Raw genomic sequence first — 21,231 nt, 5'->3', positions numbered from 1 at the left:
CGAATTCGATTGCTGTCAGATAATGGGAACAGAAGGGAGGAGGTTATGTTGTGTGGAACGAGATTATGGCATACAGGTTTGAATTACACTTTGAAATTGATAGGGGAACATGATACTGGATTGTGTAATGGCTGTATGGTAGAGGAAACGGTTGAACATGTATTATTATTTTGTGAAATGTATGATGTAGAAAGGGAGAGGTTGTTTGACGGGGTCAGATAGGTTGGACGGGAATGGGGAGTGGTTGGTGTTTTGGGTGGGGGTAATGGGAGTAGTGAGGTTTGAAGGGAATTATTTGATTTGATTAGAAATTCGGGGTTAGTTTAGGAAGAGAATGTAGTGGTATAGATAGGTAGTTGTCGGCCTCACACTCCAGTACAGTAGGTGGCGATGTATGCACCAGTCAGTTGGTTGTGATTCGTCAATAAAACTTAAAGAAGAACGATGTCAAATCATGACTTCAGTGCTCTTCAGGTCGGAGCTCAAGAAAGAGGCCCGAGTGAGAGATATACTGATTGGACACTTTACCTACGAGAGAAGTAAGCTGAAACAATATTATGTAATTAATTTCATTATTCCTTTGGCCAAATTTCATATTTTTTTTTTTTATTTTTTTATTTCACCTTTATTTAACCAGGTAAGCAAGTTGAGAACAAGTTCTCATTTACAATTGCGACCTGGCCAAGATAAAGCAAAGCAGTTCGACACATACAACGACACAGAGTTACACATGGAGTAAAACAAACATACAGTCAATAATACAGTAAAAAAAAAACAAGTCTATATACAATGTGAGCAAATTAGGTGAGAAGGGAGGTAAAGGCAAAAAAGGCCATGGTGGCAAAGTAAATACAATATAGCAAGTAAAACACTGGAATGGTAGTATTGCAATGGAAGAATGTGCAAAGTAGAAATAAAAATAATGGGGTGCAAAGGAGCAAAATAAATAAATAAAATAAAATAAATATATATATATATAATATTCACAAATGTAAATTTAAAAACAAAACATCACATTTTCTTACCTTACAAAAATACATTGAACTGTATTTTAAGACAATTAAATACTCTACTAACAAAAAAAGATGTAAGAAATATAAGTGTATGTATGTCTCTTAAGGTCCTTGTGTAATGTGATGTTGTACCCCCTAGCCCAATTGTACTTTGTATATTATTTATATATACTTGTGTTCCCCCATGTACTTACTATATTGATTTGTTGTTAATAAAAAATATAAAAAATACAGAGGCCCGAGTTCCTGACTTAGAATTCCAAAATTCGATGACCTTTCAAAACGGTTTTTCCCAGTCGGAGCTCGTTCTTTTTTCCGAGTTCCCAGTTTACTTGAACGCACTGAAAGCATTTGCTTTCAAGAAAACTGGTAAATCGAGGTGAAATCATGACGTCAGTGCTCTTCAGGTCAGAAAGAGGTCCCGACTTGGAATTCCGAGTTTGATGATAGTTCATAACGATTTTTCGCAGTAGGAGCTTGTTGTTTATTTTTCGATTTTTATTTTATTTTCTAATATCGATGCAGCATTCAAAACAAATAGTAACTCGGAACTTGGAATCTCCGACTTCAGTGTGTTCAGAACAACTGGGAAAAATCGATTTGAACAGTAATCCAACTCGGAACTCGGGCCTCTTTCCAGAGCTCCGACTTTCCGACCTGAATATCAATTACGTTATGCTTTGACCTCGTATTTTTCCGTGTTCCCAGTTGTTTTGAATGCAGCATAAAACCAAGGATGTGACGTTTCATATGACACCAGAAATAAATCCCAAAAGGTCTTAACAACAAGTCGTCCATTCGTTTCCAGTGTGTTTTTTAGTTGTTATTCACTCATACGTAAAGACTAGCTTAAAACATTTGTTGGAGATTGCACTAAGATGGGGGTTGTCTAGCAAGCAATTTGATTATAATTAAACGTTTTCCCTCTAGCCAGCTAACGTTGTCGCTGGCACGTTAGTTGCACAGACCGGTAAATTGGTGGTACTTCTTTTAAACTAGTTAACGTTAGACATCACTTTGTAGTTGTACAGCACATAACAAGGAAGATGGGGTCGTCGAAGAAACATAAGGAGAAAGGGCGTGATAAGGATGCAGAAGAGCGTCACCGCGAACACAAAAAACACCGTCACAAGGAGCGGGAGAGGGACAAGGAACGAAATGTCACCCGAGAGAGGGAGAAGAGGAAACGGTCCAGATCGAAGGAAAGGAGCGGACGGGGTTCGGAGAGAGAAGGTCGCAGTAAAGGCGAAAGGAGTGCTGGGGAGCCTCGCGTAAAGAAAGAAAAAGTGGAGGCCGGATATCAAGAGAGTCCAGGTAAATGCAGGCAAATATCCTGGCTTAAACAATTACATACATACATACATAATTAGAACCAGTCAGTGCGCAATACACTCATATAGTCTGCAGGTATGATATTGAAGATGCTATCTTTTCTCCTGTGTTTTTCACTTCAATTGTAAGTTTCATTTTAGGAATTGGACCACAGTCTGCAAGTGGAGATGCCTCACTTAGCATTGAAGAGACAAAGTAAGTGACGGACATTGAATGATGGTGCCCTGATGATGGTGTAAGTAAATTCTGAATAACTTTCTAACCTGCCTGCCTTTCTTAACAGCAAGCTGAGGGCCAAGCTTGGTCTGAAGCCTCTGGAAATGACTGACACAACTAAAGGTGAGAAACTTGAGCCATATGGTGTCTCTGGTTAGAACTAGAACATGGCTGCAAACATGTAAAAGATGCATCCTCAGCCCTCAAATGAAGTGAACTCTTCTGATGCATCATGATGTATGGTGAATTGACACTTGCAGGGCGAGGGAAGAATGAATTCATTTTAAATGGACCGCACTTGCCTGGAAATTTGTCACTCGTTAGTCCCACAGTTGTGTTTTCAGTCGTAATGGAACCGGTAGCTGGTGTTTGTGTTTTTTTTTTATATGAGCTATAGTTCATTATGATTGCATTTCATATCTTGGCTAGAAGATAACGCATCAGCAGACATCGAATGCTGGCCATCTGATATCAGGTAAATCGAAAATGACAGTGTAGAAGTGTGATGTCAGGGAAAGTTGTATGCACTAGCTAATGTTTCCAAAAGCTAACCAAACAAAAACATAACTTTTACGATGTATGTTAGTGCCGTCATGTGCATTAGTAGCACAATTTCTAACTTATTTACATTTGTTTTTACTTACACTTGCATGTTGACTTCTCCATATTGATGTTGGTGTTAAGTTTCGGATGTCTTTTCTTAGTGGATGTGCATTCATCGCAAATTGAATTATGGGGTGTTTCAGGCCCCGGAGTGAACAGAATTGTACACCCGCAAACTTGATTAAAAAAAACTGGGTCTGAGGGGCTTATGTTGCCAACTTCCCTTGCTTGGCTAATTGTTTGGAACGACGGCAAAGATGGCCACGGGGATTCCACCCAAAGGCTTAAGGTGAGGGTAAGTGGAGTAGGCTGTGTCTTTTGTGTTTGAAATGCAGCCCATAGTCTATAGTAGTGACGTCATGTGTGGCTGATCGTGACTGGCTCACCCATGTCTGCTGCCCCAGAGCTCGGTACGAAGGAGCAGCCAATGGTTGCGGAGACGATCAACCCTGTGCACATCAAACAGCAGACCGAGATGAGGGAGAAACTGGCGGCTATGAAGGAGAAGAGGCTCCTCAATAAGAAACTGGGGTAAGGTCTAACTGCAGGAAGGTTTTGGCTGCACATACTCCACCAACATACTCCACCAACTTGCACTACATTGATAAGTGATTTAATGTAACTTTTTATTTTCTCTTCCTCGTCCACTTTTTTTTTTTCTACTTCAGGAAAGTGAAGACTTTAGCAGAGGGAGACTGGCTGGACGACACTGTAGCTTGGGTGGAGAGGAGCCGGAAGATGGCCAAAGAGAAAGAACTGGCAGAGAAGAGAGTGAGTAGGGAGGGAACCATGTGGGGAGCAGGAGGGCTGTGAGATGAAGGGAGATGCTTGTCTTAGTTATGATTTTGTACTCTGTTTGATTGGTTCCTTTTGATTTCCTTCCTTTCCCTATCAGGCCAAACTTCTGCAGGAGATGGATGAGGAGTTTGGTGTGAGCAATCTGGTGGATGAGGAGTTTGGCCAGACCAAGAAGGTAAAATCTGCTTTCTTGTGTTGAATATCTCACCTGCTCAACTTACGATTGTGAAGACACTGTCTTCTGGTTTGTGTAGAGTGCAGGCTAGATTTGAACAGCATTCAGTGAATCTGTCAGTTTCCCCCCTATGGAGTTTGAGACCTGTGACACCATGCTTGATGTAGGATGCTTGATGTCTTGATTCTGTGCAGACTGAGTTGTTGCCCTATCTGGTGTTAGAAAATGCCTCTTATGTTATTCTGCTTATCTTTGTTATAGGCCGCTTACAGTTCTCGGGACCTAAAGGGTCTCACTGTGCAGCATAGGATGGAGTCATTTAATGAAGGGGAGACTGTCATCCTCACACTGCAAGACCAAGGTGAGAGGAGGTTGAAATGTTAACAGTAACAGAAATATATCAATGAAGACCATGCCTACACCAGACCCTCATCAAACACCCACACACTTGGCCTTTGTGTGTCTCTTTCAGGTGTGCTTGAAGAGGAGGACGATGTACTTGTAAACGTGGGTCTAGTGGACAAAGAAAAGGCTGAGAAGAATGTGGAGTTGAAGAAGAAAAAGCCTGATTACAAAGCTTACGAAGAGGACGAGAGTGTTGATGACATGGCTACGGTAAGAAAAGAGTTCGTCTTCATTTTGGAAATGCTGTCATGTTGCTCTCATGCTTAATTCAATCTCACTGACCAATGTCCGCCTCTGCACTTATTCTCTGCAGTTCAAGCCGCGCACTGTGCTGGGCAAGTATGATGAGGAGATTGATGGAGAGAAGAAGAAGAGTTTCCAGCTGAGCAAAGGGGGCTGTGCTGAGGGGGAACGGGAACGGGAGCTGCAGGCCATCCGGGAGACCCTGAGGAACCAGGCCCAGTCCCTGGAGATGCCTGCTCTCGCTATTGCCTCAGAGTACTACACACCACAGGAGATGGTGAGGGTTGTGGGGAGGTGCTGCTCTGGAGAGGGCCTGGGAAAGCTGTCTTTTGGATATGGTTTCTCTCAGGTTTCATGTGTAAATGTGTCTACTTTTGAATGCTGTGTGTGTTTTTTTGGAGATTTGTTCACACACAATATGAGCTCTCATTAATGGTTGTTCACACAGATTCTTACTACTTTTGTTGTTAAAGGTGGGCTTTAAGAAGACCAAGCAGCGCGTCAGGAAAATCAGGAAGAAGGCGTTGCCTGACGAGCTCCAACTAGACGACACGCGCAACACCGACTTCGGCTCCAGGTTCTGCTCCTCTCCGCTTCAAGTGGAATATGACAGATGAGCCACCTTAGTTTCAGTCTGACTCTTTCTCTGTCTCTCCTTCAGGGTTCGGGGTCGGGGTCGCAGGCAGTTGGATGAGGGCCAGGAGGTGTCAAAGGAGGGTGTCATCATACCGAGACTAGATGTACCCCAACAGTCAGATGACATCAGGATGGCAGACATGGACATCAGTGACGATGGTGAGGGAGACATCTGTTAGTGGTTTAGTGATGAGCGAAACAAATATATGGTTCACTCATGCCTGGTTTTGTTTAATATTATGACAACACTTACACTTTACTCTTCCTTCAGAGGACTTCATCCCCACTGAGCCGGCAGTGCTGGAGGAGGACGAGGCAGAGCAAGATCTGCAGAAGCAGCTGGAGAAGCAGAGGAAGCTCAAACAGAAGCAGCTGGAGAAGCAGAGGAAGCTCAAACAGAAGCAGCTGCTCCAAGACTCTGGGGAAAAGGTGTGAGCATTCTGTTCAGAAATGTTCCTCTATTTACTCTACTTAAAATATCACTGTGGCAAAATATTCTGTCCTGTGCATTGATCCCTAATTTGATGACTGAAAACTGCAATATTGTGTAAATTACCATCAAAACTTTGTGCTATTAAATCACCAATAAGTGGTTAAACATTGCTCTCACTCTCTTGTGCGTCAGGTGCCAGAGCAGGTCCCATGGCTTGCAAGAGTGGACGGCAGTGACGACGAAGACAACAAGAACAACCTGAACATTGTATTTAACGCCACCTCTGAGTTCTGCAGAACTCTGGGTGACATCCCCACCTACGGTCTGTCAGGAAACAGAGAGGACCAGGAGGATATCATGGTGGGTACATTCTAAGAGATGGGAAATAGCTAACTGGTAAAAATATATATATATCATTAGAATTGGCACATCATAAACAAGGAAACTTTTACAATTGTATTCTAGTGTGCTCAGTAGAGAGACTTGACATATCCATGAGCTCTATTGTGTGTTTGCACTTGAACACACTATGGTTTGAGTCTGTATCAACTCTACACCTGCATTGCTTGCTGTTTGGGGTTTTAGGCTGGGTTTCTGTACAGCACTTTGAGATATCAGCTGATGTACGAAGGGCTATATAAATACATTTGATTTGATATCCTTCTGTTTCTAGGATTTCGAACAGGAGGCGGCGAGAGATGGGGCCGGGGGTTCAGACTCAGATGAGGATGAGAACGTTGGCTGGAGCATCGTCAACGTGGATGAGGAACAGAAGCAGCCTAATGTGAGTGTCATCCTCCTGCCTTGTTGTCTCTTCCATTTTTCCATGCATTTACCAGTAGTGCTGGTTGGAGTCCCCTGGTGGGTCATTTACAGAATAACGTACTATGATTAGGGCTGTGGTGATCATTTAATTTTGTCAGCTGGTGATTGTCATGCAAATAACTGCCGGTGTCACTGTAATTGACTATTAGCATAAGCATGTTTAACATCCACTGATGCTGACTTTTTTTCTACATTTTAGTCTAATAAATCCATTTAATATAGCCTACAACATCACAATAAATGCATTATTTATTTTAGACCGGTCTAGAGAAACATGATGAAAATGTGGTCTATTTCAGAAGAACAGAATGGCATACTCTGAATTATCCTTATGTTAGGCCCTGATCTGGCTATACCAAATGGCTGTGGGCTACACTAGTTCATTTAGCAGACAAGATTTGCTTAGAATTCCGTGGTTTTCTTTTATAGTATGAAGAATACAATTAAACAAAGCTGAATGAAATAGAAAGTATATTTTCTCCAAACGAGTTGAGGGAGTGCGCACATGTGGCTATTCTGTGTTGAGCAGTTAACAAAGAACCAGGTACTCCTATATGATTAATTTAGAGTTATTTATGCAACTTTATATTGTGATACAAATGTTAGGCTGTATGTTTTTATACATTCTAAGCCTGCATGATGCGACTAATGATTTGGAAAAAGTCGCATGAAAGACATGAGCTCTGCTCTGTTTCTTCTGCAGGCTGCACATACCATCAGTCTAATTCCCAATTTGGCTAGAACTTGATAATATTCTCACCCATCAGACTACTCTTAATTTAATGTGGTATTTACATATAGCCTACTAATAATATGTGTGGAATTATTTTAGATTTGGAATCCCCCCCCATATTCATCATTTTTGGGTCAGTGCTACTTAAGTTTGGTTTTGGACAATAATTTCCTCCTCCAGTTTAGATGGACGTCATATTCTATTTGTCTTATATTATTAGCCAAAATGATGACTATCCAATCTACTCATCACATTACGAAGTCCATCTTACATAAGTTCACAAATGCGATGATGCATGAAATGCTTCATTATAAAGGTGCATTTTTATGGTGAAATGTATCTTCCCCAAACATAACTATATTTTATATATATACAGCGTATGCTGGGGATCATTCACAAGTGATCATATTGTCACTCATCAGACTATTCTCAATTTAATCTAGTCTTCACATATACTAAATAATAAGTGTGAAATTATACTGAACAAAAATATACACGCAACATGAGGCAATTTCAAAGATTTTACTGAGTTACAGTTCATATAAGAAAATCTATCAAATTTAAATATATTACAGACAAATACTCCTCTGTTGTGAAATAAATATAGGTGGCCTAGTTTATCGAAAGATGATGGGATTCTCTTTTTAAGAAGCAATCAACTCTGTTTTCTCACACCGTTGCGTAGCCTATAGAAATGTTGAGCAACATGAGCTCATGGGCTCTCATCAAGTGTTGGATTAGATTTTAGATGGCATTTGCATTGTCAAAGAGTGATTAGAGGGACAGTATGACGCCTGAGTACCCGGCAGTTAGGACCTGATTTAGGGACAATAGAGCGCTGAGTACCGGGCCATTAGCGACTAGCCGTTGGTAGGCTACTAATGACCATCAGTGGTATCAGTGTGCAGTTTTGGAAAAGCCTAGTTACCTTAAATGGTCACGTGGTATTTGACTGCGGCCTTGACTCGTGACCACTGGTGTGGCGGTAATATGGTCACCGTAACAGCCCTAACCATGATAACCCATAAAAATACACAAGGCTTTCCCATCTGAACTACTGAGGTGAAAATGTTTGTCAGCTGTATGTGCTCACCTTACTCATCTTTTGCTTCCATCTCATAGTTCTCCACAGCATCAACCACCATCCTGGATGAAGAACCCATTGTCAGCTCTGGGCTGGCTGCCGCCTTGGCGCTGTGCAAGAATAAGGGTAAGAGATTGGAGTAGCCCCACTGACAGTATTTGCTTAGTAAAGGACTGTCATGTAATGTTTCTGGTCTATTCCTCTCGTCTCTCTCCTTTACAATTTTCATTATTTCTTTCATACTCTCCTTCTCTCCCTTAGGTCTCTTGGACACTCAAATGCAGAAGATATCCCGTGTCCGTGCTCCTACCGGTGCCCTGCCCAATGATAACTACAGCATTGAGGACAAGATGTGAGTTCCCTGTGCTTTGTGTGCTTATGCCGCCCAAATAATTGCTGCTTGCTCAAAGACATTGAAAAAGTGACATCATAAATAAAGTGGCATGTTTTGTGTGTTCCATGTTTTTAGCGCAGTGCCTCGTTAAGTTGCGGATGTAAAATGGAGTCCTAACTGTAATGTATGAAAACCCGTTAGCCCCTCCAACTCTCTGGTCTTGTTTCTCCAATTCTCTAGGACTATAGATGACAAGTACAGTCGGAGGGAGGAATATAGAGGCTTCACCCAGGACTTCAAGGAGAAGGACGCCTACAAGCCTGACGTCAAGATTGAGTATGTGGATGAATCTGGGCGGAAGCTCACTCCCAAAGAGGTAGATTATTTAATCTTCCCTTAACATCATTGACATAGAGAATGTTGCTTTTGTCAACTGCTGTTTTGATGTAGGTAAAGGGTGTTCGTCGAGAATATTGCACCCTAATCCTATTCCTTTTCTAGGCTTTCCGGCAGCTCTCACATCGGTTCCATGGGAAGGGGTCTGGCAAGATGAAGACTGAGAGGAGGATGAAAAAGCTGGAAGAGGAAGCGGTATGTCTGACCTTGCTCACTCAAAGATTATTTTAGGTCACTTTTGAAGTGGCAAGCCCTACTTGGTAGGACTGAAATCAGTATTTGTGTCTCTCATTTAAGTTAAAATTTTGGTTTATCTGATACTTTTCATCCAAACTCGCATATGGCTTTCAATTGAATAACACTTATTTTCCAGGCCTTACAAGACCATTCAGGTTGCAGGGCTTGCCGAGTTTAGTCTAGACCTGGGACGATAACCAAATATTATCGATACCGATCACTTATCGCAGGCATTTTGCTTATATTTCATTACAATATGTAGCCTATACTAGAGAAATGTGATGTTTTGGAATTAAATCAGTTTGGTAATGTGGGGGATTGTTAATTGGACAATTGATGGCTGCAACCATCAAACTAGTCGTTTAAATTATCATAAATAAATCTGTGGTGCAGATTAATATTCTAGAATTATTGTTCTATTTATCCCTAATGCATCAACTCAGGCAATTTATCACACAATGGATTTTTATTCATATGGCCTAGCTCTACTTTAGTCTAGTCAGTGGTTTGACCGAGGATGTATTTAAATTGAGCCCCACCTGTCTCTCTTATCAGCTGCTGAAGAAGATGAGCAGTAGTGATACCCCTCTAGGAACGGTTGCTTTGCTTCAGGAGAAACAGAAGTCACAAAAAACACCTTACATTGTTCTGAGTGGGAGTGGGAAGAGCATGAATGCGTGAGTATTTTACAAACCTCTTTCTTTGTCCTCTCTTTCACCCTGCCTTAGATGTATGTATTTCTAGTCTAATTATAGTGGCGCTGTTTGAGAATGACAGAGCAGCTCATAATATTTCATTTCAGTATTTCATTTAAAGGAGAATGTGACCTGCATAGATTATGTACCTAATTATTACTCACACTGCAGTCTGTTTCCCTCTCAATATGTTTGGCCTGTATTCCTCCTCTTTCCTCAGAAACAACATCACCAAATAGATGTGGTTGAGAAGAGGGATCTGACCAGTGAGGATGCAGGCTGTGCACCGTTAGACACACAAACACCGACTGAGATGTTTTACATTTTATTTTCCTTGTTGAATAAAATCAAGTAGCTGCATATTGCTGTTGTGTGTAAAGTAGAGTTTTTGCTTTTGATCCTGGATTTATGTAAACAATGATTGTTATTTACATACAGTAAAGATTTGACATGAATTCTTGTTCCTTTTTTTATTTCCCAAATGTATTTGTTTTCAGGGACAAATTAAACCATTGAAATTGCAAGGTGCTGAAGTTGGGGTAGCATTGTGTGTAGGTTATTTCATGTGAGTCGGGTAAGGTTTAATATGTATCCTCTGTCTCTCCCACTTAACACACTTGTACAGCACACAACACATGCACTGAATAAATTATTTAAAATATTTTGGTAGAAATAACAAAGCATTGATTCATTATTGACAGATGCCATTAACCAAAATCTTTATGTAAGTTACACAGACATACACACACATTCCCAAATGGGCCCCTTGCTTAGACCCTACACTGTAGTCTATGCACTTGTGGAGATCAGAGAATTTGACAACCAATCAAATATAGAGAAGATATCAACAATATGTGTATCTTTTGAAAGCTGAATATTAAACATTGAAATGCTCTTGAGATGAATTTGGAAGATGATTATTAGAAGTAGGCCTAAATTACACGTGGGAAAGTGTCAAATCCATATTTACGAACCAGAGTTTTTGATTCAAACCTGAGTTGCAAAATGAAATAACGGAAGCGGAAATAACATAACGGCGGGATAAGGAAGTGTTATCGGAATTTATGAAAACCATTTATCACATACACAACCGGTGCGGTAACTACCGTCTACTCTTCGTGGTTGGAAAAGGTCACGAAACCGCGTACGACAAGAAACAAGGTAGCTTATACACCACTACGCGACTCGAATAGTTGTAATATTCTAAACTTCTACGCTTGCTTTAAATCTGATTGGTGTCACGGGAGACTAGCTATAATATATCCATAGAAGCAGACCGCACACGTTAGATCCGTCAGCTCAGGCTAGTTAGCTAGCACACAATCACCATTAGCAAACATTGAATAGTCATGTGAGTTTCAGTTCAATTGTCTGATCCAAACACGTTTCTACGTAGCTAGAAGCTAGTTATTTCTGACGTAGCAAGCTTTTTATCGTTAGAAGCTAGCTGGTTACACTTTTGCTTGCTAAATGGCTAACTAGCTAGCTCAAGTGAAGCTGTTGGTCGCGGAGTTTTAGAGCTCCAAAAATAGTGCTCCTACTGTGGCTATGTATATTAGCAAACTCACAATGTAGCTTTGTGTGGATTACACTGTGGTCCTGGTCAAGTTAGCATACAAGGAGTATTTGTTTCCCACAAAGAACATGGAAAGGTTTTGGTTTCAGTTTGGAACTTGTAAGACACTGAGGTCATGCTAGGGCACTCCCAATATGTTTTATGCAAATTGTGGCACTGCTGTTTGTCATGTTCACCCGGTATGTCCTGTTTAATATACGTTAGTTAGAAACACCTAGTAACACCATATATTGGTGTAGATCAAGTGTGCCTCAACTGTTTAAAACCAAAAGCAGTAGATAAAAGGTGCAATAACCTCCAATTGTAGTGAATTACTTCATTTTCTATTCTGTTCCTTGTGTGAAGGTACTCTAGGTGATCACTGACAGAAAGCAGCCATGTCGTCAACATCCCAGAAACACAAAGAGTTTGTGGCAGAACCCATGGGGGAGAAGTTAGTCAATGCACTTGCTGGCATTGGAGAGGTGCTTGGCAAGAGACTGGAGGAGAAGGGCTTCGACAAGGTGATGCGGCGTTTACTTAACTTTGGAACTTTAATCAATCGATTGAATATATTTCTAAAGCCCACTTTGTGACATCAGCAGATGTCACAAAGTGCTTATACAGAAACCCAGCTTAAAACCCAAAGCGCAAACAATGCAGATAGGCATGGTGACTAGGGTTAAACTCTCTAAAAAGAAAGGAACCTAGAGGAACCAGGCTCTGAGGGGTGGCCAGTCCTCTTCTGGCTGTGCCGATGGACATAAGAGATAATGGAACTTTGTTTTGTATATTAATTTTACCTAGTGGTTAGTGTGTTCATGTTCTCTTTTTTCCCCCCCTCAATTCTCACTTGTGTACTCTCATAGGCTTATGTGGTCCTGGGTCAGTTCCTAGTGCTGAAGAAGGATGAGGAGCTATTCCGGGACTGGCTGAAAGATACATGCGGGGCCAATGTCAAACAGCAGGGCGATTGCTACGGCTGCCTGCGTGAGTGGTGCGATTCTTTCCTGTAGAGAAGCTATTTTATCCAGTTTCAGTTTTTCCAATTTCTAAATCCCAAACATCCATTTACCTCTACTGTGGTCTCACATCAACTTACACCTCATATGGACTCTCACTGCACATGAGGAAGTTAAGCAAAGTCGGACGTCGTAAGACCCAGTTATTTTTGAACTATAGTCTTATAGACTTAAGAATGCTTTTCAAATCAGTAAGACATACTTTGCCGCAGTCACCCATGGGGTTGTTACACCCAACTGTGTAGCTCTGTAATGCTGACCTTTTCTATGTTTCAAATCTTTGGCTGCACAGAAACGTTAGGAATGAGCTCATTTTGGTTTTCCTGCAATGTGTTATTTCAATTTGTTCTCTGTCAAAGGAAAACTTTTACCAACACGGTCCCTTCACAAAAGTTATAACTAATGTTTGTACTCATCTCAAACTGACTGTTTGCCCATGCATTTATTTAAATTAACTTATAATAGGATTTTAAACCATTTTAGATACCAGATAGCTTTAACATCTGTAGTTAAAATGTCAAGATGTTACTGTTCATTTTTACAAAAGAGTTCACAGGAAACACTAAGGTGTAATTGCTCCATGTTATCTTGTGTTTGTTTTTGTCAAAGTTGAAGAGATGCCTCAATGTTGTAATGCACATTTTTTAAAAATCCACGATCTACTTAAGTTACCTACCACAAATCACCCAATTTTCACACACAAAATGAAAACCTAAAGTAAACCCACAAAAAATGGCACTGTTGTTCCAGGAAGTAATTTCTAGGCATGCGCGTGTTGCTTGCTAACGTTTTAATTGCTGAATGATGGTTTTTCTGAAATACTGGTTCATGTTTTTGTGTTTTGACTGTGAAAGCATATTAGTTTTTATATTTTTCTTTTGAAATGAACAAAACCAACTGCAAGATCTGGACAATTCTGGGTTTGTTTTGTTTTTGCCATTTTTGGGGGGGGGAAATAAAATCACAAATTAAATGCAAACTTGTTTTTGGTGACTGTGTTTATTTTAATCTTTGATTACCGACGTCTCCTTTTATTCAGAGCTCTTTATTTTTAAGAAATATAAACAGTGAAGGTCTACATTGTAACATTGTAAGATCTTAAGAGTGATAATATTCCTAAGCATCCTTAAAGACTGGTCTTGAAATGTACCTCTTACTTAATGCTATTGTCATAAAGGCATAACTTATTTATTATTAGGCTCCCACTTGACAAATTAAACCGCTTTTATCATTTATCCAGGCTGTATCACAACTGGCTGTGATTGGGAGTCCCATAGGGCAGCACACAATTCGCCCAGCGTCGTCCGGGTTTGGCTGTTGTAGGCCGCCATTGTAAATAAGAATTTGTTCTTAACTGACTTGCCTAGTTTAAATAAATTAACATCATTGATCATTTATTGGGAACCTCTCTTTTTAGATCACTGATCCTGTGTTAAGGCAGCTTACCACTTGTACACACCAGTGGAATTATTTGGGTCAGTGTGTATTGCCTTGTCCTCTTAATACCCTCTTACTGGGCGGCAGGTAGCCTAGCCTTTCGGTTGCTAGATCAAATCCCCAAGGTAAAAATCCGTCGTTCTGCCCCTGAACAAGGCAGTTAACCCACTGTTCCTAGGCCGTCATTGTAAATAAGAATTTGTTCTTAACTGACTTGCCTAGTTAAATGAAGATTCAATTACTGATCCAGTGGCACCTACATTTCTGCAACAAAGATTAAAAAAGTGACATCCAGGACTGTCTGTCGCACACAAACTATTTAACAAAGGCTGATTAGGGCAGGCAATGGATATTTACCATGAAGTGTGTATTAAAAGTTACAAATAATTTCAATGCGTGTTGTCACCCCTCCATCATCCATCTTGCCTATTGAGTTGATTTGAGAAATGAGCTATTTCATGTTGCATAATGTATTTACAGTATATCCACTTGTATGTTTTTCTTCAGGTTCAAGATTGTTAGCTTTCTTGGTGTGTTTTAGATGTGTATTTGTTTTGAAAGGCTATCATGACTCCTTATATGTTAATGGTTACGTATCGTTTGCATTTCTGTCTGGACATTGTATTTCACAACATCCTGTGGCTTGTCTCAAAGGAGTGCACAGAAGAGCTTCTTCTCCCTGAATGGGTTCTCTGAGGTGGGCACAGGGGTGATGAGGGGGTCCTCAATCGCGTGGTTATCACAGTATGCCATCAGGTCTGCAGCCGCCTTTGATACCTGAGTGTGGCAAGTAGTGGTAATTAAGACTGGAAATGAAGGTGTGGGCATACACCAAAGGCATTAAGGCACGCGCAATGTGCCCCCTCAGTTTCAATGGGCATGATGCCTCCTCCGAGGCTTACCTTGATCCTGCAAAAACTGGCTTCAATCTTCAATTGCTCCACCAGCTTCCTGGCTTGGCCGACACTCATGGTGCTGTTCACTGGGGTGTCTCCTTTCATCCTGTCAAGAGAGCCAAGAATAAATATGGCACATGATTGACACAAACACATTCAATTATTTGTTTCAGAAAAAAGACCACTGACGGCTGGAAAGGCAGATGTACATCATGGTGCATCACATTAAAACATTGCACTGCATTCATTCTAGGTAGCTTACATTTCTATGGATACTTATCAGTGAAAATATATGAATCACTGACTGCATCCAATTCCACTCCCTCCTAAATTTGACACTTTTTTAGCTCATTTACTTCAATCTTCCTCTGCTCTCCTTCCATCTCCAGGGACCAATGGTGTAATTTACTACTTCCTTGCCACTCAGGACTCCCTAGTGGCGCAGCTGTCTAAGGCTGGTGGACTGCAGGAATGTCCACCATACTTGTTGCCAGAGAATTAAATGTTAATGTATCTACCATAAGCCGCCTCCAACGTCATTTTAGAGAATTTGGCAGTACGTCCAACCGGCCTCACAACCGCAGACCACATGTAACCACGCCAACCCAGGACCTCCAAATCCGGCCTCTTCACTTGCGGGATCGTCTGAGACCAGCTACCCGGATAGCTGATGAAACTGAGGAGTATTTCTGTCTGTAATAAAGCCCTTTTTTGTGGAAAAACTCATTCTGATTGGCTAGGCCTGGCTATCAATTGGATGGGCCTATGCCTTCCCAGGCCCACCCATGTCTGCGCCCCTGCCCAGTCATGTGAAATCCATAGATTAGGGCTTAATGAATTTATTTAAATTGACTGATTTCCTTATATGAACTGTAACATCAAGGACCTTTATACTAGGCGGTGTCAGAGGAAGGCCCAAAAAATTGCAAAGACTCCAGTCACCCAAGTCACAGGCTGTTCTCTCTGCTACCGCACGGCCAGCGGTACCAGAGTGCCAAGTCTAGGTCCAAAAGGCTCCTTAACAGCTTCTACCCCCCAAGCCATAAGACTGCTGAACAGTTAATCAAATGGTCACCCAGACTATTTACATTGACCCCCCCCCCCCTTTGTTTTTACACTGCTGCTACTCGCTGTTTATTATCTATGCATAGTCACGTTACCCCTACCTACATGTACAAATTATCACAACTAACTTGTATTCCCTGTATATAGCCTCGTTATTGTTATTTTATTGTGTTAATTTTTATTTTATTTAGAAAATATTTTCGTAACTCTATTTCTTGAACTGCATTGTTGGTTAAGGGCTTGTAATTAAGCATTTCACGGAAATACTGTTGTATTCGGCACGTGACAAATACAATTTCATTTGATTTGAACTCAGTAAAATCGTTTAAATTGTTGCATGCATCTTCACAAGCTGTAGGACAATTCATAATGTGTACATGGATGATTGGTTTAATTGTCAGTGTACAATTTATTTGCTATACAGATAGTCATCTTAAATCGGTTAAAGATGCAATCTCAAATTTTTGTAAAATTTCAGCCAGTAGTTTTGAAGGTGGTGGTCACGAGCCAAACGGTGTCTCCGTTTTTCGAGTACTACGTCATCCAATTGTGTACTATGTCATCCATTTCGTATGATATGTTACGAATTTTGCCATTTGTATGATATCATACGAATTTAAAATTTGGTGGGATATGTTACGAATCCAATTAGTTAAATATATGTTATGAATTTGGATCCCGGAGGGCATCTTTAATATGTGTATATGTACTGGCTGAAAGATAAGTGCTTTTTATAGAATATGTGGACCACCAAGAGTACAATACACGTATGTTCAGAGACCATGTATGATTTTCTCTACCATTACCACTCTAGCTGTAATCTATGAATAATGTAAACTAGGTTATATTCTATTTATTTTATCATGGGTTTGTCTGTCATTATGTGTTCAAGCAGACAGCACTATGATCCCAATGGCAGGACAATCTCTAGAGCTTATAGAAAGTATAGAAACAGCCCCTTATTCTTGTTGAAAACAAATAGTTTTAGGTCAGGATGATGGGATTTTGTAGATATATTTGATTTGGACAGTTATTTATGGGACCTCACTTGACGGGAACACACCAATTGAATGGCTCAGGCAGCCAAAAAAACTGGGCCAAATGCACAAATGCCTCAACACAAAGATCTAGATGTATATGAATATCATCAAATCACATCCACATCAAATATGCGAAGGCTATAAGCACACCACTGCCTGGTTAATACAAATCAAGTTGAAGTGACAGTACACCACTGCCTGGTTAATACACATCAAGTTGAAGTGACAGTACACAGAGAAAGTTCAACAGGAAACAAATAATGAATGGACAAGAAGTGTGAAGAGAAATCGCTAACTGGAGAAAGAGAGAGGCAAAAACACCAGTCCATTCTGGGCCTCTCCCGCTCCTCTGATATTCCTTCCCTTCATCACCTCTTGTCATCCTCTCCCTTACCCTTGTTGTATTCCTCTTCTGGTGCTCTCCCTCCACTTCTCTCTCTCCCTCCCTCTCTCTCTCCCTCTATCTGCCCGTATTAGGGATTTTAGTGTAACTGAACCCCACCCCTCATGTATGCTACACCGTTCTGGTAAACAGTCCTGTGCCCTGAAATTCTGTTATAATGAACATCAGACTCCTAGTACATGCATAAGAACCCCCTCTGCAGTGAGTGGAACCTTCCGGGCAAAGGGAGGAGGGCTCCATTGGAATCGATTTTCTTCTGCGAGCTGGATCATACCATCTCTACATGAAAAGAAAGGGGAATGAGGTGGATAGGAGTCTCACAGATGAAATAATTGACATAACAAAATATGAACATGATGTTGTGTCCAGGCCAAATACAATATTCACAATCATTTATATTATTTATTAGTAGCTCTCTACCTCTCTCTTCTGTTGCCATGGGAACTGCTGCAGTCTCTGGGCTCTTTGACTTTTACCTTCTATCATCATACTGCCCTCAATGGTCTCTCCCACCTTGGCAAGAGATATTTGTAGTCCCCCCTACCAACGCTGCCCATCACTTGCCCCTTCTTTTCTCCACCCTTCCTCCCTTTCCCATCACGCCTCTTATGTTACAGTCTCTATCTCAATCTATTAAATTGGAGAGAATAGAAGATGTGAACAAGGACAATGGCATGGATAATATTTCTTAGAATGTTGAATTCAGTTGAATGATTTTTTATAAGAATTTCTATGAGCTGTTAGGCATAGGCTATGGTTTTGACCACGTTATTTTTATTTTACCTTTATTTAACTAGGCAAGTCTGTCAGAACGATAGATTTGTACCTTGTCAGCTCGGGGGTTTGAACTTGCAACATTCCGGTTCCTAGTCCAACGCCCTAACCACTAGGCTACGGTGCCGCCGTCGACCTCATGGATTATCTTCCCTAAACGAATCTATTTTATCTTTCTAATTTGAAATGTCTACATCCATTCGCATACATGACAATTTTCATGGGTTACATGCTGATGGTGTGAAATGATATCAACTTCAACCTCTGTGCACCCTTTGCACATGAACGAGTCGGTTTGCTCTTGAAGTTTGTCCTCTCGTCCGTATCTTATTTGCAGTTTGGCTGTAATTTTTGCATTCTTAGAAAGTAGCTAGCTAGCTACAATAAATAGAAGTGTGTATCATAAATATTATACAATGTTTAACTTTGAATAATGACAATTATGTGTATGTACATTATTAATCTATAGTGCTTTAGGTACTATAGACGAAAAGGTGACTATAAGGATGTTGCACATTTCGATGCATTCTTGCCAATCCCTTGCACTTGCTTTGCGCGAGTTAGCCATTTTTGTCCCATGTAGCTGGCTACAACGTTAGCATGCTACCTTTATATGTGTATTGCTATAAAGGTTTTAATATGTCAACTGAATCCTAGATCATATAAAATAAATTACATATATGGGTAGCTACCACTGTCATTTGTAAGGAAGTGCTATTTCTTATGCAAATGACCAGCTTACTGCTATCACATTGCTATAACTGAGACAACGTATTTTCACAGTAAAACATGTTAGGTCCCATACAGGATAGCTCCCACACCCACACACACAGCACACACACATTACACACACTAACTGCCGAGGACACACAGATAAGACATACACCCACACATTGGGAGGAAGAGACAGCCTTGACTTGCAGACACAAGCACACACACACAATCTCCTTCCTAGCCGAACATTGTGTGACTGAGAACGACACGACGAGACCCGGAGGAACGACGGACGGCTCAACAGGACCAATCCAAGAAGACAACACCTCAACTGTGGCCAACCAAAAGACAGAGACTTCCAGACTCAACCCACTTTCTTTACTGTACATAACATGCTTGCAATCTGTTATCGGGGCTCTTTCTGATGGTTCTTTAGTGAGGCCAAATGAATGAGCCCGTATACGTTGTACCAGATATCTTTACTCTGAATAAACTGTCGCTTGTCATATAATTGACCACCTTGTCCGAATCGATCCTTGACCGACTCGCCCTATCTACATATCCCTTTATCAACACATTCATGATAATTTTGAAATGTTGTTATCTTTACGAAAATGTTGAAGCTAGCTAGCCAGCAGCAGATGAGTCTTCTATTATAGGGGCTCTGGTTAGCAGCAGCATAGTTACACTATACATTGCATTCGGGAAAGTATTCAGACTCCTTGACTTTTTCCACATTTTGTTATGATACAGCCTTATTCTAAAATTGATTAAATGTTTTTTTCCCCTCATCAATCTACATACATTACCCCATAATGATAAAGTGAAAACAGGTTTTTAGACATTTTTGCAAATGTACTGAAAATAAAAATGGATATTCTACATTTACATAAGAATTCAGACCCTTTACTGAGTACTTTGTTGAAACACCTTTGGCAACGATTACAGCATCAAGTCTTATTGGTTATGAAGCTACAAGCTTGGCACACCTGTATTTGGAGAGTTTCTCTCATTCTTCTCTGCAGATCCTCTCAAGCTCTGTCAGGTTTGATGGGGAGTGTCGCTGCATAGCTATTTTCAGGTCTCTCCAGAGATATTCGATCCGGTTCAAGTCCGGGCTCTGGCTGTGCCACTCAAGGACATTCAGAAACTTGCCCTGAAGCTACTCCTGTGTTGTCTTGGCTGGGTGCTTAGGGTCGTTTTCCTGTTGGAAGGTGAACCTTCACCCCAGTCTGAGGTCCTGAGTGCTCTGGAGCAGGTTTTCATTAAGAATCTCTCTTTGCACCGGTCATCTTTCATTCGATCCTGACTAATCTCCCAGTCCCTGCCACGGAAAAACATCCCCACATTATGATGCTGCCACCACCATGCTTCACCTTAGAGATGGTGCCAGGTTTCCTCCAGAAGTGGTAATTGGGATTCAGGCCAAAGAGTTCAATCTTAGTTTCATCAGACCAGATAATCTTGTTTATCATTATCTGAGAGTTCTTTAGGTGCCTTTTGGCAAACTCATAGCAGGCTGTCATATGCCTTTTACTGAGGAGTAGCTTCCGTCTGGCCACTCTACCATAAAGACTTGATTGGTGAAGCACTGCAGAGGTGATTGTTCTTCTAGAAGGTTCTCCCATCTCCACAGAGGAATTCTGGAGCTCTGTCAGAGTGACCATCGGGTTCTTGGTCACCTCCCCGACCAAGGCCATTCTGCCCTGATTACTCAGTTTGGCCGGGCGGCCAGCTCTAGGAAGAGTCCACTGCTTTCTTGGGGACCTTCTATGCCGCATACTGTTTTTTGTACTCTTCCCCAGGTCTGTACCTCGACACAATCCTGTCTCTGAGGTCTACGGACAATTCCTTCGATCTCATGGCTTGGTTTTTGCTCTGACATGCACTGTCAACTGTGGGACCTTATAAGGACAGGTGTGTGCCTTTCCAAATCATGTCCAATGAATTGAATTTACCACATATGGAATCCAATCAAGTTGTAGAATTGTCTTGAGGATGGTAAAAAAAAATGCACCTGACCTCAATTAGGAGTCTCATTGCAAGGATCTGAATACTTTTGTAAATAAGGCATTTCTGTTTTGTTTTTTAAAATACATTTTTAACATTTCTAAAACTATTTTTTTCTTGGTCATTATGGGTATGTGTGTAGATTAGGGCTCCCGAG

At 41.0% G+C, this 21,231-nt stretch overlaps 3 protein-coding genes across 3 annotated transcripts; 2 read left to right on the top strand and 1 right to left on the bottom strand.

Moving 5' to 3' along the window:
• Window positions 1-1,768: 1,768 nt before the first annotated feature.
• LOC115135605 (U4/U6.U5 tri-snRNP-associated protein 1-like) lies at window positions 1,769-10,686 on the top strand. The gene is made up of 20 exons (XM_029670488.2): window positions 1,769-2,327; window positions 2,486-2,540; window positions 2,629-2,684; window positions 3,569-3,695; window positions 3,833-3,935; window positions 4,060-4,137; window positions 4,399-4,498; window positions 4,610-4,752; window positions 4,856-5,062; window positions 5,259-5,362; window positions 5,447-5,580; window positions 5,693-5,850; window positions 6,047-6,214; window positions 6,528-6,638; window positions 8,535-8,622; window positions 8,758-8,848; window positions 9,071-9,206; window positions 9,332-9,421; window positions 10,019-10,140; window positions 10,379-10,686. The coding sequence occupies exons 1-20, from the start codon at window positions 2,060-2,062 to the stop codon at window positions 10,395-10,397; spliced, it is 2,358 nt and encodes a 785-aa protein (XP_029526348.1). The 5' UTR covers window positions 1,769-2,059; the 3' UTR covers window positions 10,398-10,686.
• A 522-nt stretch (window positions 10,687-11,208) lies between these two features.
• On the top strand, window positions 11,209-13,714 carry LOC115135642 (barrier-to-autointegration factor). The gene is made up of 3 exons (XM_029670542.2): window positions 11,209-11,319; window positions 12,080-12,237; window positions 12,583-13,714. The coding sequence occupies exons 2-3, from the start codon at window positions 12,112-12,114 to the stop codon at window positions 12,727-12,729; spliced, it is 273 nt and encodes a 90-aa protein (XP_029526402.1). The 5' UTR covers window positions 11,209-11,319; window positions 12,080-12,111; the 3' UTR covers window positions 12,730-13,714.
• On the bottom strand, window positions 11,233-17,782 carry LOC115135643 (guanine nucleotide-binding protein G(I)/G(S)/G(O) subunit gamma-3-like). The gene is made up of 3 exons (XM_029670543.2): window positions 17,568-17,782; window positions 15,075-15,174; window positions 11,233-14,949 (listed from the first exon to the last, which is right to left on the bottom strand). Exons 2-3 carry the CDS (start codon window positions 15,171-15,173, stop codon window positions 14,821-14,823), a joined length of 228 nt encoding a protein of 75 aa, XP_029526403.1. The 5' UTR covers window position 15,174; window positions 17,568-17,782; the 3' UTR covers window positions 11,233-14,820.
• Window positions 17,783-21,231: the final 3,449 nt, after the last annotated feature.

The sequence above is a fragment of the Oncorhynchus nerka genome, linkage group LG10 (assembly GCF_034236695.1).
Source record: "Oncorhynchus nerka isolate Pitt River linkage group LG10, Oner_Uvic_2.0, whole genome shotgun sequence".
NCBI lineage: Eukaryota > Metazoa > Chordata > Actinopteri > Salmoniformes > Salmonidae > Oncorhynchus > Oncorhynchus nerka.
Note: the sequence above shows the minus strand (reverse complement) of the source record. Positions and strands in the feature narration are given on the sequence as shown.

Coding starts and splice junctions, on each gene's coding strand:
- LOC115135605 (XM_029670488.2), top strand. CDS start 2,060: ATGGGGTCGTCGAAGAAACATAAGGAGAAAGGGCGTGATAAGGATGCA. Junction 5,063..5,258: donor ACTACACACCACAGGAGATG/GTGAGGGTTGTG, acceptor TTGTTGTTAAAG/GTGGGCTTTAAGAAGACCAA. Junction 8,849..9,070: donor TACAGCATTGAGGACAAGAT/GTGAGTTCCCTG, acceptor CCAATTCTCTAG/GACTATAGATGACAAGTACA.
- LOC115135642 (XM_029670542.2), top strand. CDS start 12,112: ATGTCGTCAACATCCCAGAAACACAAAGAGTTTGTGGCAGAACCCATG. Junction 12,238..12,582: donor AGGAGAAGGGCTTCGACAAG/GTGATGCGGCGT, acceptor GTACTCTCATAG/GCTTATGTGGTCCTGGGTCA.
- LOC115135643 (XM_029670543.2), bottom strand. CDS start 15,173: ATGAAAGGAGACACCCCAGTGAACAGCACCATGAGTGTCGGCCAAGCC. Junction 14,950..15,074: donor CCAGTTTTTGCAGGATCAAG/GTAAGCCTCGGA, acceptor TGCCACACTCAG/GTATCAAAGGCGGCTGCAGA.